We start from the raw sequence: 15,000 nt of genomic DNA, 5'->3' as shown, positions 1-15,000 counted from the left end.
TGTGTGTGTGTGTGTGTGCGTGCGTGCGTGCGTGCGTGCGTGCGTGCGTGCGTGTGCGTGTGCGTGTGCGTGTGTGTGCGTGCGTGCGTGCGTGCGTGCGTGCGTGCGTGCGTGCGTGCGTGCGTGCGTGCACATGGGTTGAGTGTGGGGCAGAACACATGATGTACTTCCCCACTGGATTGAGTGGATTAGTTCTGGGCTCACTGACAGCCCAACAGCACAATGCTGTTATTCGGGAAAAAAGTTAATTACATGTGGGTTTGTTTACATCATTTGTTAAGTTCTATAAATGGTGCTGTTGGAACGCGGTGCTAACCCTGAGACAATGGCAATACTCTGCTCTGCTCTGCTATGCTATGCTCTTCCCTTCCCTTCTCTTCTCTTCCCTTCTCTTCTCTTCTCTTCTCTTCCCCCAGGCTGGAATCAGAATTAAGAATTACAAATTAAGATGGTATGTGTTTGCCTTTAGCTATGTTTCAGGGGCTCATGTCTTGGGTAAATTGTGATCACCACCACACATTTAGCAAACTGCAGTTTGTTTCAGGGTTTTGCTTACAAGACAGAAAATAATGAGAGAAGATCGAGAGAGGATGACCAAGGCTGCATATGTTTTTAAAAACACAACCTTGGAGGGGAACTACTGTGTGGAGGATTCTCAAGATTTCGTTCGTAGGTGGTCCTCAGCAGAGTCCCAGTTAGCTATGTTAATTGGCGACCTCCCTGCATGCCTAAGGGCCTTGCTTGTGGTTTTCTGGATACGAGCTGGGAGACACTACAGCCAGACATTTTGGGAGGTCATCATTATGCCATTAACAAAAACACTTTTAAACCACTTTCACTGCAGGTACTAACCATTAAACGACAGGGAAACTGCTCTGGAGCCACAGTTTTTTTTGACATTCTCTGACTGTGCCCACAAGTTAATTGGACAGCTGAGACATTGCTCCTGTGCAATACATTCTCATCAGTCCATTGTTTCTGCTTCTGACATTTTATTCATTTTGAGGCCAGCATTTTTCTCTCAACTACATTACACTGTAAGTCTACACCTACTAGTGCAATTATGATAAGCTAAGCGGTGTCTTTTCACACATGAATCATTAGGTTATAGTGGATTGGTGTATCATAGCAACAAAAGCATAGCAACAACAACTCCATAAAGAGCTCCCAGTTGAAAAGGGAGCCTATAGCTTCTCTGCAACTCTGCCACTGCTAAAACATTTCAGCGACTAACACCACCAAGAAGTTTCTATTTTGGTCATGACTCATGTAGAGTTTCGTTTTTTTGCTTTTTTTCAAATAGCATGCTCTGAAAACACATTGGGGACTTTCAGCAAATATGAACATCTCTATCTGGCATCAACACTAAAGGGAGGGTGTTGTCTTTAGCCTGTTCATGCTCTGCAGCACTACAGGGCTAATAACTCACTTTAACACACATCTTTCGGGGAACAGAAAAGGGTATGTTGGCTGTGGATGAAAGGAGAAAACAGAACTCGGCAGGGGGGTGGGCTGAGGAGAGAGAGACGGGGAGAGAGAGAGGGGGGGGGGTGTCCAGAGATATCCAGAGAGACAGACAGACAGAGAGATAGAGAGACAGAAGGAGAGATGGGGGGAGAGAGAGAGAGAGAGAGAGAGAGAGAGAGAGAGAGAGAGAGAGAGAGAGAGAGAGAGAGAGAGAGAGACAGAGACAGAGACAGAGAGACAGAGAGATACAGAGAGATACATAGAGACAGAGACAGGGAGACAAGGAGACAAGGAGAAAGACAGAGAGAGACAGAGACAGACAGAGGGAGAGAGAGAGAGAGAGAGAGAGAGAGAGAGAGAGAGAGAGAGAGAGAGAGAGAGAGAGAGAGAGAGAGAGAGAGAGAGAGAGAGAGAGAGATAGAGATAGAGATAGAGATAGAGAGACAGACAGAGGGAGAGAGAGAGATAGATAGAGAGAGAGAGAGGTAGAGATAGAGATAGAGAGACAGACAGAGGGGGAGAGAGAGAGAGAGAGAGAGAAAGAGAGAGGTAGAGATAAAGATAGAGAGACAGACAGAGGGAGAGAGATAGATAGATAGAGAGAGAGAGAGAGAGAGAGAGCGAGATATAGAGAGAGATAGAGAGAGAGAGATAGAGATAGAGATAGATATAGAGAGACAGACAGAGAGCGTCAGCACTAGGTTGGGATGAGGGGATTGTTCATCAGCAAGTGTCCCCAAAAGACATGTTGAATTGGGGCCCCTATAGACATGTTGAATTGGGGCCCCAAAAGACATGTTGAATTGGGGCCCCAAAAGACATGTTGAATTGGGGCCCCAAAAGACATGTTGAATTGGGGCCCCATCTCATCAACGCCCATTTGCAAAGTAGTGACTACAGTAGGCTGATCCCCAATCACAGCATGCACATTCACAAGTACATTCACACTGAGGAGAATGAGTGTAGCACATTGATATCTCACACTGTAGAACCTTGAGTAGAGTAATGAAGAAAAACCCAGTAATGGTGATGAAAACATTTTTCATTTATTTTTTCATTTAGACGCGTATTAGATGAATGACACTCTTAGCGGATATGTGCTGAAGATGTGCATTTGTTTTGGTGCCATGAGGCAACACAGGCCACGCAGAGTAAGAAGCTGAAGCAATCAGGCCTCTAAATTAAAACCAGTCAACCAGCCAAATAATGGAGGATTTTCAGTTTGTCTGGCAGAAAAGACCAACTTATTAGTCACTTTGACCTATTAGCGTGTGTGCTTAGCTAGTCAGATTAGCATCTACTCGCCATGAATTGAAATAAAAGGATTGAAAACCATTTGGAGCCCTGAAAGCCATGCACCAGGATGATGGGGGCAGAGCATTCATGCAGATTGGATCACCGGAAATCGGCATCACTACTTGAGACTTTAAAACTTTAAAACTATCTGGTTTAAAACGAACTGGTTTAACCCCTTAATGTGCGCCGTACCTCCAGTGGCACGCTGTAATAGTCATTGAGATGTAACTACCATAGCACTACAATACTATGACACAACACAGGCCCTTTAGTAATTAGCATCTACTCGCCATGAATTGAACAAAAGACCATTTTGAGCCCTGAAAGCAATGCATCAGGAGGATGGGGGCAGACAGGGCCGGATTAAGGTGGCCTGGGGCCCCTAGGCAACAGGTTGCTGTGGGCCCCTCCGGAAGGCAAATTTTGGGATACATTTATATAGAAAATGTTATAATTACGAGCAAGACATTAAAGATAACCTGCCTACCAACTGTACTTAACACAACAGATGAGCTTTTCGAAATTGCATCTTGTCATAATTCTGGAATTTTTCACTTTTGCCCAATCAGGGGGCCCCCTGGCAGGTGGGGGCCCCTAGGCTGCAGCCATATCTAGCCTGTGCTGTAATCCGGCCCTGGGGGGAGGTCATTCATGCAGATTGGATCACCGGAAATCTGCATCACTACTTCTAGATTCTGAGACTTGGTTTAAAACTATCTTGGCCATTATTACTTGCCATCATTTACGTAACAATATGCTTATAATAGAGGTTCTGTCTGACAGGGCAGTGTCCCCCAGAGTATGGTAGCCCCAAATCATTTTCCTTCAAGGGTAAGACATTTCTTCTCCTGTTAAGAGTTAAAGAACACATAGCCTTGTCCTCCCTCCCTCCCTCTTCCCATCACTCTGCATGATTACGGACCTGAAAATGGTCCTACAGCTGGTAGTGATATCGTTGGGGCTGGGGACCCCAACATTACTTTATTTCAAGGGTCCCCAAGGTGCTTCCAGTGGCATCACCACTACTGATTAAGCACACATGGGCGTAACCTCTCCTCTCCTCTCCTCTCCTCTCCTCTCCCAAATCACTGTGTGTGCATCCGGTCCTCACCCTTCCTCTCGCTATCAACTCCGCACTCCATCTTCCACCTCTCCTATCCATCACTCCCGTCATTGGGAGCTGCTTGCTTGCCTGCCTACCTGCATGCCCTTGACTGATGCCGCACGGTCTCACCAGGCGACGGAGACGTCCCACAAGCTTAATGGATTAAATGAATGTGTTGGCTCTGCTGCAAGTGTCTCCACTTTATTCCACACGAAGCGGGCGGGAGCGAGCCAGTGGGGCCAATATCTTTATGGGGTGAGGGGACAGGCGAGGGGACGGGTCTGGCATGGCAATGCAATGGCGTGGCGTGACGCAGTGTGTGTGTGTGTGTGGGGGGGGGGGGGGGTGGTAAGGTACGTAAGGGAGTCTGATTAGTCACTATGCACTATACGCAGGGCCGGACTAAGATGGCCTGGGGCCCCTAGGCTACAGGTTGCTGTGGGGCCCCCCTGAAGGCAAATTTCGCCACAAATTTACATAGATCGTCTCATAATTACGAGCTAGAGACTGAGGATAATATGTCTACCAACTGTATTATTGCATCTAGTCACTTTTGGCCAATCAGGGTGGCCCCCTGGCAGGTGGGGGCCCCTAGGCTGCAGCTATGTCTAGCCTGTTTGGGCCCCCTGGCAGGTGGGGGCCCCTAGGCTGCAGCCGAATCTAGCCTGTTTGGGCCCCCTGGCAGGTGGGGGCCCCTAGGCTGCAGGCAAATCTAGCCTGTTTGGGCCCCCTGGCAGGTGGGGGCCCCTAGGCTGCAGCCATATCTAACCCGTGCATTAATCCGGCCCTGACTATACGCTGATATGCTCCTTGTTGCTGTTGCTGCTGCTGCTGCTGCTGCTGCTGCTGCTGCTGCTGCTGCTGCTGCTGCTGCTGCTGCTGCTGCTGCTGCTGCTGCTGCTGCTGCTCCACAGAGGTGGGTAAAAGGCTGGAAGACAGCCAGGTAGAGAGTGACCAGCGCACGTCAGACCCGCATACAAATCTTGCTGGTGAAGGAGGAAACGCACAGAGACGTATTCTTGCAACGCATAGACACACAGTGAGAAAGATGCATGCACGCACGCACGCACGCACACATGCGCACGCACGCCCAGACACGCACGCACACACACACACACACACAGAGGCCCGTCTAAATTATGCAAAGAGTCTAAGGTGACTTTGGAAAAGCATAGAGGAGCTGCCAAAGTAAGTGCATGGTGGCATACTCATGGTTCTCTCTTCTCTCTCTCTCTCTCTCTCTCTCTCTCTCTCTCTCTCTCTCTCTCTATCTCTCTCTCTTTCTCTCTCTCTCTCTCTCTCTCTATCTCTCTCTCTCTCTCTCTCTCTCTCTCTCTCTCAAAAAAAAAAAACTCACTTCTGAATTTGACTTGTGTTAATGCGCTCACAGTCTAAATATGAACCTGCGCAAGAATTTCTGAATTCAAACAGCGGGGGGCAAAAGGTGCGGTGTCCAACGGTGAAGACAAAAAAAACGCTCAAAGCAAGTAACAATCTCAAGTTAATTCCATGACGTGTTCTCTGCATGCAAGCAAGCACATTTTTTTTAAACAAAAAATTAATAATTTTCTTTTCACCGTCTTTCTTTCTTTCTTTCTCTTTTGGCGTACCAGCAGCGAAATTATACACCCCCAGCGGAGCGAGTACAATGGTCCTCATTCCTTCCTCATAATTACGGGAAAATTACATTCATTACAGCAATTTACATCTCATCTCCAATCTAATCATTAGCCGGCCTGACCTACCTGCCTACCAGAATACGCTGCCGGTGTAGAGTCGAGATGAGCGTTACCATGCCTTTATATCGCACTACAGTAGCGCCCCCCCTTTACAGCTTAGGGCATTGTTTTTCAACTTTGGGGTGGGGATCTCATGTGGGGTCGCCTGGAATTGAAATGGGGGTCGCCTGAAATGTCTTGTAATGGAAAAAGAATTCTGCCGAAAATAATTTTTCAGCTAAATAACATTAGGACTAAAACACTGGGTAGAATTTTGTAGACAGGAACAATTGTGTGGGGTCAAATTGTTTGTGGATGTCAAAATGGGGTCCCAGAGCAAAACTTTTGGGAACCACTGGCATAAGGTTTGGGTTTAGGCTAGTACATTGCAGCTACACTAAGCTACAATGTGTTTACAGACTATTGGTAGCTCATCTCGACAAAGTGGCCTGTCTCGACAGAACATCACTGCCAAGGTGTTTTTTTATTTTTTTTTAAAGAAGAAATCCTGCTTCTACGCTGTTAAAAAAAACAGATGATCAAATCAATGTTGACTGAAAGGATTGTTATGCCTGATCTCCTCTCTCCCCCGACGTTTAAGAGAGGAAGTGTAATACTGTACAGCCCTGATTGCCCATCTCACCTCGCCTCAGTGCTGTTTCATTGGGTTTCATTGTGTGTTCAGAGGTGCCTGCACTGGGGAACAAGAAATCATCACACACTTCAACAAATGCAAAATGCTTCCATTCAAATCAAGACAACTTGCAAAACAATCAACCTTCGTCAACTACTGCTGGGAAGGAAATGTACTTGGAGTAACTGGTGCTTGTCAGTAGAGAGAGAGAGGGTAAGACAGACAGTTGTAATCGAGCTTAATCTTCCTCAGACACAGTGGCCAACTATGATTCATATATCGCCAACAGAGTACACCATACGGGCAAGTTTAAAGGTGCCATAACCTCATTTGAACCTGCAGTCTGTTTGAGCACAACAATTACAGAGTAAACGATGAACGTACAAAACAAAAACAGTGAACAACAAAAAAAAAAAGAGCTGAGCACAAAGCAGCCTTCGCAACAGCGCTTAGTCAAATGGCTTTAGTACACACTTAATATGAAGTGGCTCCTATTGAGTCAATGCTAAATAATTGGCCTGGGAGTAAGAGAGTAAGCAATGGAGGCAATGCACTCTTCAGACATCAATAAAGGCCTTCAGTCTCGCTCACTCACCACACGCACACGCACACGCACACGCACACGCACACGCACACGCACACGCACACGCACACGCACACACTCACGCGCGCGCGCGCGCACACTCACACGCAAACACGCACACAAACACACGAACACTCTTAAATCAGAGGTGAGTGCAGTCACCCCCAATACACATCACACACTACAAAAGCCACACAAGGTAAAAAAAAAAAGAAATAAATGAATAATCAAGAGGCCAGTGTGTGTCCTTCACTTCTGCCAATGTTGGCTCTATGTTTTGCATTGTGTTAAATGACTAACCCGGCTCCCCTCCCATCCCATCCAACTGCAAAAAAAAAAACAATTAAGCTCCCCCATTTTGTTTATGCTAATGTGGTGCTTGTCTGTCGGAGACATTCTATACTGGATCCATAAAGGCTTGTTTCGATGCCAAAGACTCGGATAAAAACACTTAATGCACGGCCAGGCTTGTCATTACATTGTTGCCGTCAGACAGGGACAAGGCAGACTTGGATGAGGAGGCAGAAGAGAACCGCAAGGTCCTCTAACGGATCCATAAAGGATTGCTTAACTGCCAAAGCCTTGCATAGAGACAGCAGTTAGACGTTAATGCAAGACTAGCTTCACCATTCACCATTACAAAACAGAAGTCAGAAGACGATGGAAGTCTCCCTATGTCGGAAAGATTACATACTGGATCCATGCAGATTTGCTTTACTGCTAACATCTTGTGTAAAAAAATAAGTTAGCCGTTAATGCAAGACTATTTTGATCGTTACAATGCTGTTACAGATAGGGTAGGCAGACTTGGATATGAAGACAGAAGACAGCAGACGTCAATATCTGTCAGAGATACAATAGTAGAGGATCCATACAGCCTTGCACCAAGGCCAAAGTCTTCAAAAAAAGAGTTGAGTCGTCAATGCAAGACTAACTTCACCATTACAATGCAGTGATTGGCAGACTTGGATATGAGGACCAAACACAAGAGACATCCACCTCTGCAAGTGAGCTAGCATACTGGAACCAGGAAGATTTAGCAGTAACTGCATTGCTGTTGGAAATGAGTTACTATCCCTGCAACAAAGTGCTCATAGAGTAGCAAAACAGCTACATGTCAATAATCCACACATGACTACTTAGACTGGGCAACAGGATCATTTTAAAGTCATTTTACTCCGTTTGGAGCTCTACGCAGTTACTGCCTTTTGCTTTTTTGAACAAACACCCCCAGGAACTCCTCATAAGCCTCTCGACGCCCCCTGACCTCATCATAATCCTGCCTCTCCCCACTTAGCATTAAAAAATAAAATAGAATAATGCCCCCGAATGGTAACTAAGCACCGCCCCCTCTCAGCTGTATCCTTCTCTAGGACTCCCCAATGCCCCCCTGGGGGCTGCTGAGCCCCCCTTGAGAAACACTAGAATGAAAGAAGCCATCTTAACCTCCTGCCCGACCGACCAAGCCCTCAGCTGAGCCAGAGATTCTCTGCTAGTGACAAAATAAACAAAACCAATGGCTCATAGAGGAGAGGAGAGGAGAGGAGAGGAGAGGAGAGGAGAGGAGAGGAGAGGAGAGGAGAGTAAGTGAGGAGGAGGAAGAGGAGAGGAGAGTAAGTGAGGAGGAGAGGAGAGCAAAGGAGAGGAGAGGAGGAGGAGGAGCGAGGAGGAGAGGAGCGGAGAGGAGAGGAGAGGAGAGGTGAGGAGAGGAGAGAAGAGAAGAGGAGCGCAGAGAAGAGAAGAGAAGAGAAGAGAAGAGAAGAGAAGAGAAGAGAAGAGAAGAGAAGAGAAGAGGAGAGGAGAGGAGAGGAGAGGGGAGGAGAGAAGCGAGGAGGAGAGGAGAGGAGAGGAGAGAAGAGAAGAGGAGAGGAGAGGAGAGAAGAGAAGAGAAGAGAAGAGAAGAGAAGAGAAGAGAAGAGAAGAGAAGAGAAGAGAAGAGGAGAGGAGAGGAGAGGAGAGGGGAGGAGAGAAGAGAAGAGGAGAGAAGAGAAGAGAAGAGAAGAGAAGAGGAGAGGAGAGGAGATGCTCGTAAAACTGCAACAGCCAAACTCCACTGTAATGGGTAGGGCAGGAAGCATGCAAGATAAAGGGAGGAGTTAAGAGAGAGAGAGAGAGAGAGAGAGAGAGAGAGAGAGAGAGAGAGAGAGAGAGAGAGAGAGAGAGAGAGAGAGAGCAGCAGCAGCAGCAGCAGCAGCAGCAGCACATAAAATGGAGCCAGCATTCTCTGTATACCTTTTGAAGACGTTCGAACACACGCTGGCTTCATATGCCCTTGCCATACACTGTCTGCTGCTGCTGCCATCATTTCCATAAATCTTAAGATGCTCCCCGACGCAGCTGCCAACACTTACAGTTTTTCCACTGACAAAGCAAATCTTTGTTCCTTTTATATAACCAAGGAGAGTAAGACATGGTGGGGTTTAACAAATGTTGTTATTCTATTTGTTCACTGCTGTGTGAATGCAATCCATTCCTCTTTATTCGGTGTGTGTGTGTGTGTGTGTGTGTGTGTGTGTGTGTGTCTGTGTCTGTGTCTGTGTCTGTGTCTGTGTCTGTGTCTGTGTCTGTGTGTGTGTGTGTGTGTGTGTGTGCGCGTGTGTGCGCGTGTGTGCGTGTGTGTGCGTCTGTCTGTCTGTCTGTCTGTCTGTCTGTCTGTCTGTCTGTCTGTCTGTCTGTCTGTCTGTCTGTCTGTCTGTCTGTCTGTCTGTCTGTGTGTGCGTCTGTGTGTGCATGCGTGTATGTGCATGCGTGTATGTGCATGCATGTGTGTGTATGTGTGTGTGTGTTTGTGTGTGTCTGTGCATGCGTGCATGCGTTATGTTACGTCAGGCTGCCCAAGTATCAGAAGCTTCCTCCTCTCTTCCCTTGGCCTTGGCCTTGTCATGTTGAGGTCGAGAATGCAGAGCAGTGTCTGTAGTATACTCACTCAACACAACCTCTAGTCAAAGAGGTTGGATATATAATAAGAGGAATCGAAACAGGCCCACTCAATGCAACAGCGTGTGCTCAAAATTTGGTCTCCTGAGGGGGCGTTGTCCCTCCTTCTTCTTCTCTTTTCGTGGTATTTGCACAAGGCGTGCGCTACCGCCATCTACAGCGCTAAGGGAACTCCATTTATTCTCTACCTCAAGACTCCGAAGGTCTCCTAATCGAAGGTCTCCTAAAGGGGCGTTCACCCGACGTAAAGTGGATACCGGAAAATAATTTACCCGCTTTATCTCACTGTCATATACGATTCTCTGCTCTAGTGCTGACTAAGCATCAGTAGTCATACATCAAGACCACAAGTAGGATACTTCCTGATCCCAAGGTCAAAAGGTGTGACCTCCATCAGTTTCCATAGTGACCAAGGCTTGGCATTGACAGCTGCCAGCCAATCAAAGTCCTGCTAAGATATTGCTGTGTCACTAGCCACTTACGAAGGTGGCTTGCTCATTTAGACAGTGACAGCAACAGTGCTTCTCAAACTTTTTCAGACCGAGGACCACTTTGTCCCTCCAAAAATGTCCAGGGACCACCTGTCAACTGAACTGGCAATCGACGGCTGTTAATTTGACACGGCTGATTTTGATCACTTACTTTTTATTCACTTACTTATTTATGACAAGCTTGTCTTATTGTGGTGAAAATATTACTTCAGCAATGTTTACGCGATCGTTCAGCTTTGTAATAACGTTACAAAAATAGCCTACTGCTAGCTTGTCTTGGAAAAGTAGAAATCCCCTCGCGGACCACCTGAGCTAGGTCACGGACCACCAGTGGCCCACGGACCACACTTTGAGAATCACTGATTTAGACGAACTCCAAGATATTGTGCTGACTGAGCATCAGCAGTCAGTGGCAGAACAAATACACATAAGGCCCTAGGGCAAAACACTGATCAGGCCCCCCCTATACAGCCTGCCAAGGTCACAATAGGGCCCCAACCGCCAATACGGGAGGGCCCTGGGCCCAGCTCCCCCCCCCCCCCCCCCTATAGCTCCGCCCCTGTCAGCAGTGATGCATCAAGACCACCAATCAGATACTTCCTGCTCCCGAGGTCAAAGGGCGCGACCTCCATGAGTATCGGTAGTCACATCAAGGCGACGGCCCCTCATATATCCCAGTACACTAATGTTGATGAGCAACCACGCCAGCTAGGCTACAAGCCAAAGTGGTTTGCTGTGAGCCACTGGAGTTCATACCAGGTTGAGAGCTTTACTTCAATGTGACCATACCTTATATACTCACATGAACCTGGAAGCATTATTCAGTTTGCATCACAGACCGTGTTCCCAAACGATCAAACCTTGAATATTGAACATACTTTCATGTTCCATGTGTCTGGTCCATGTGTATTGGTATATGGTAGCAATACTGTATGTGTATGTCCAAGACCAACTTCCCTAGGGGCGAATAACAAGAATCTTGAATATTGAATCGAAGGGTGCCAGAATGACTTAAATTAGTGGTGCATTATTTGTTTTCTCTTTTCCATAACAATGTTACTGCTGCTGCACTCTACTCATTTCTCTGCAGTAAAGGCAGAGATTCTTTAAGTATAGAGATATGCCAATGTAATAGGTTGCTATGGGCACCTAACATGACCAGGTTCCGGTCTGCCTAAAGGGGCGTGTCATAATACTCCTAGCATTGAATAGAACAGTCCTTAGGTCTGCCTAGGTCTGCCTAAAGGGGGATTTCCCCCCCTCCCCCTTGCGACAGGGGAACCCGGAAACAATGGGCCAATGGAACCTCTCTCTCTCTCTACTCTCTCTGGTAAAAGTTGAGAAAGCCTCATTTAGAGAGCCCAAAAGGGGGCATGCAAATGCACTCCCATTCCAGCGCCTATGCTTGAATGTTGAACATGCTAGACTGTTGTATGAACTTGAGGTGTGTGCTACTCACTGCTTCTGAGGCGTGTGTGTGTGTGTGTGTGTGTGTGTGTGTGTGTGTGTGTGTGTGTGTGTGTGTGTGTGTGTGTGTGTGTGTGTGTGCTACTCACTGCTTCTGAGGTGTGTGTGTGTGTGTGTGTGTGTCTGTGTGTGTGTGTGTGTGTGTGTGTGTGTGTGTGTGTGTGTGTGTGTGTGTGTGTGTGTGTGTGTGTGTGTGTGTGTGTGTTACTGACTGCTTCTGAGCTGTGTGTGTGTGTGTGTGTGTGTGTGTGTGTTACTCACTGCTTCTGAGGTGTGTGTGTGTGTGTGTGTGTGTGTGTGTCTGTGTCTGTGTCTGTGTGTGTGTGTGTGTGCTACTCACTGCTTCTGAGGCGTGTGTGTGTGTGTGTGTGTGTGTGTGTGTGTGTGTGTGTGTGTGTGTGTGTGTGTGTTACTGACTGCTTCTGAGCTGTGTGTGTGTGCGTGTGTGTGCGTGTGTGTGCGTGTGCGTGTGTGTGTGCGTGTGTGTGTGTTACTCACTGCTTCTGAGGTGTGTGTGTGTGTGTGTGTGTGTGTGTGTGTGTGTGTGTGTGTGTGTGTGTGTGTGTGTGTGTGTGCTACTGACTGCTTCTGAGGTGTGTGTGTGTGTGTGTGTGCTTGTGTGCTTCTGGCTGCTTCTGAGCTGTGTGTGTGTGTGTGTGTGTGTGTGTGTGTGTGTGTGTGTGTGTGTGTGTGTGTGTGTGTGTGTGTGTGTGTGTGTGTGTGTGTGTGTGTGTGTGTGTGTGTGTGTGTGTGTGTGTGTGTGTGTGTGTGCGCGTGTGCGCGTGCTACTCACTGCTTCTGAGGGTGGAGGGCGTGACCTCGATCTCGCTGGCCGGCTGATAGGGCTGGAAGGCCGACATCCCGCTGGTGTTAAGCTCCGCCCCTCCCCCGCCGCCGCTGCCGCCACCGCCGGCCGCGAACAGCTCGGGACTCTGGGTGCCCGTGGAGCTGGCGCTGGTGCCATCGCCCAAGTGGTGAGGGTCCTGCTCCTCGTATATCGCCACCAGCTGGACGGGAGGAGAAAAACAGAGAGAGATAAGACATCACAAGACACATAAAAAGAGACAATAATACAAGCAAGTGGGACAAGTGGGTCCTGCTCCTCGTATATCGCCACCAACTGGATGGGAGGAGACATGCACAGACAAGAGAGACCATCAGTGAGTGAGATGGGAAATCCTTATATGAACTAAAGATAATGCAGACAGTATGACAGTGAATGGGTGACGAGTATGAATGTCAAGCAAGGCTCAGTAGCTTTCAAATGCAACTGATTTCGGGTCTGGGCAAGGCTGTCAGCGGCCAAAGGGTTACGCACGTAGCTGCAGTAGAAATGGAGGATTGTCGTCAGGCCTGGAATTTCATCATTTTAGGGGCAAGGCCACTTGGCCTTTGAGTTGTCAATTTTTTAAGGGCACCAAGGCCAACGACAGATAACCAAGGCCATAAATTAAAACAAAACACTAATTGTGCGTGAACAGTAGGGTAACCATGTCTGTGACAGCAAAAAGGAGGACGTGTTCTTTGGAGGGGGGGCTGGGGGTCTTCCCCCAAGAAAATGTGCGTTTCTTAGATGCAATTTCATTCATTTAGTCAGTCAATCATTCATTCAAACTTTCTTTGCAAGAGTTCCAATCTCTATATCCAATGTAAGTGTGCATTTGAGTCATGTGTTTGAAGTTGCCCTCAGGTTGTTGGTGTGGAGATGGCCAGATGGGAGCATCTCTTTGCTGTATTATGGGGGGAAACTAAACTCCTACCACACCCTGTCCAAAGCATAACACACAAACACAAACACAAACACAAACACAAACACACACAGTCTCCTGCAGTGCTCAATCACCCTCTCCCACAGTCAAGCAAACACACACATGGATACACACACACACAAACACAGCCATTCATCTGCCTTTCACACACTGACATGAGAAATACACACACACGCGCGCACAAACGCAGAGACGCACACATGCATGCACAAATGCAGAAAAACACACAAACACACAAACACACACACACACACACACACACACGCACACGCACACGCACACGCACACGCACACGCACACGCACACGCACACGCACACACACACTCTTCGTGGCTGTGCTCACAGCTCCCACATGGACATTATGCCCACTCATAATCAAATGGGCCGGCATTTATCAATCATACATTATTTATGCCAACTTGAAAGCCTCAGCAGCTCTCTCCATTACTCTCCTCTCCCCCCAAATCCACTCCACTGCCCCCACATGAATAGTCAGTGTGTGAGTATGCATGTGAATGTGTGTGTGTGTGTGTGTGTGTGTGTGTGTGTGTGCGTGTGCGTGTGCGTGTGCGTGTGCGTGTGCGTGTGTGTATGTGTGTGTGTGGTGAGCGTGAGAGAGAGAGATGATTGTATGTGTGTTTGGGCGTGCGTGTGTGTGTATGTGTTTGTGAGTGAGAGATGGCGTGTGTGTGTGTGTGTGTGTGTGTGTGTGTGTGTGTGTGTGTGTGTGTGTGTGTGTGTGTGTGTGTGTGTGTGTGTGTGTGTGTGTGTGTGTGTGTGCGTGTGTGTGTATGTGTCTGTGTGTGTGTGTAAGTGCTTCTGTGTGTGTGCCTGTGTGTCTGTGTGTGTGTGTGTGTGTGTGTGTGTGTGTGTGTGTGTGTGTGTGTGTGTGTGTGTGTGTGTGTGTGTGTGTTTCTCTGTGCCCCTGACAGCTGGCAGCCCAACCCTCAGCCAGCCCCTCTGAAGGCTCCGTCTGATATCGAGTTTCTACTGCACACAGGGAAGGGCAGCCGACAGGCACACACACACTAGCAGCACATCTACATGGATACTCTAGTCATGTTATGTTGCATGACTTCATATCAGTGTTATATCAGTTCAAGAACAGCAGCTGAATAAAATGAAATAAAAACCAGACGTGAGATATTGGGGTGCTGGTTAGTTTGCACATAGGCAAGAGGGTCAAAAATGAGTATGTTTTCATAGTACATTAGCTACAAAAGAGTATTCAGTAGTATGTGTAATTTAGTTTAGTTTTTCGTACACACAACCGGCAATCACAGAGTCATTAGGCCTGTTAAAGGAATGGTTTAATGCTGAAGTCCTCATTCATGCCCCTTGGTGCCATAGTATCCAGGGTGTAAATCCAGTACAGTTCCCGTTTGAGAAGTAAATTGTCAATATTGCCTCCCCTCCTAGGCATTTTTACCATCTCGAATCCCATGTACTTTAGAGCAGCATAATGTGAATGTAAAGACTAAACTAAATTACACATACTACTGAATACTCTAAATGTTTTTTGATTCTTCTGTT

The 15,000-nt window shown here is 47.5% G+C and overlaps 1 protein-coding gene across 5 annotated transcripts in view; it reads right to left on the bottom strand.

Annotated features, from left to right (window-relative positions):
* The window catches only part of pard3aa (par-3 family cell polarity regulator alpha, a), a 657,729-nt gene that overhangs the window by 504,960 nt on the left and 137,769 nt on the right, over nucleotides 1-15,000 (bottom strand). For all 5 annotated transcript variants that reach the window (XR_010036106.1, XM_063206446.1, XM_063206444.1 and 2 more), the window contains exon 3: nucleotides 12,492-12,705. Coding sequence is in view for 4 of the 5 variants with exons in the window: in XM_063206446.1 (XP_063062516.1) it covers nucleotides 12,492-12,705 (214 nt within the window). In the remaining variant the exon portion in view is untranslated. The remainder of the gene's footprint in view (nucleotides 1-12,491; nucleotides 12,706-15,000) is intronic.

Source organism: Engraulis encrasicolus, chromosome 9 (genome assembly GCF_034702125.1).
Source record: "Engraulis encrasicolus isolate BLACKSEA-1 chromosome 9, IST_EnEncr_1.0, whole genome shotgun sequence".
Lineage (NCBI taxonomy): Eukaryota > Metazoa > Chordata > Actinopteri > Clupeiformes > Engraulidae > Engraulis > Engraulis encrasicolus.
The sequence above is the reverse complement of the archived record's forward strand: the minus strand, read 5'-3'. Positions and strand labels throughout refer to the sequence as shown.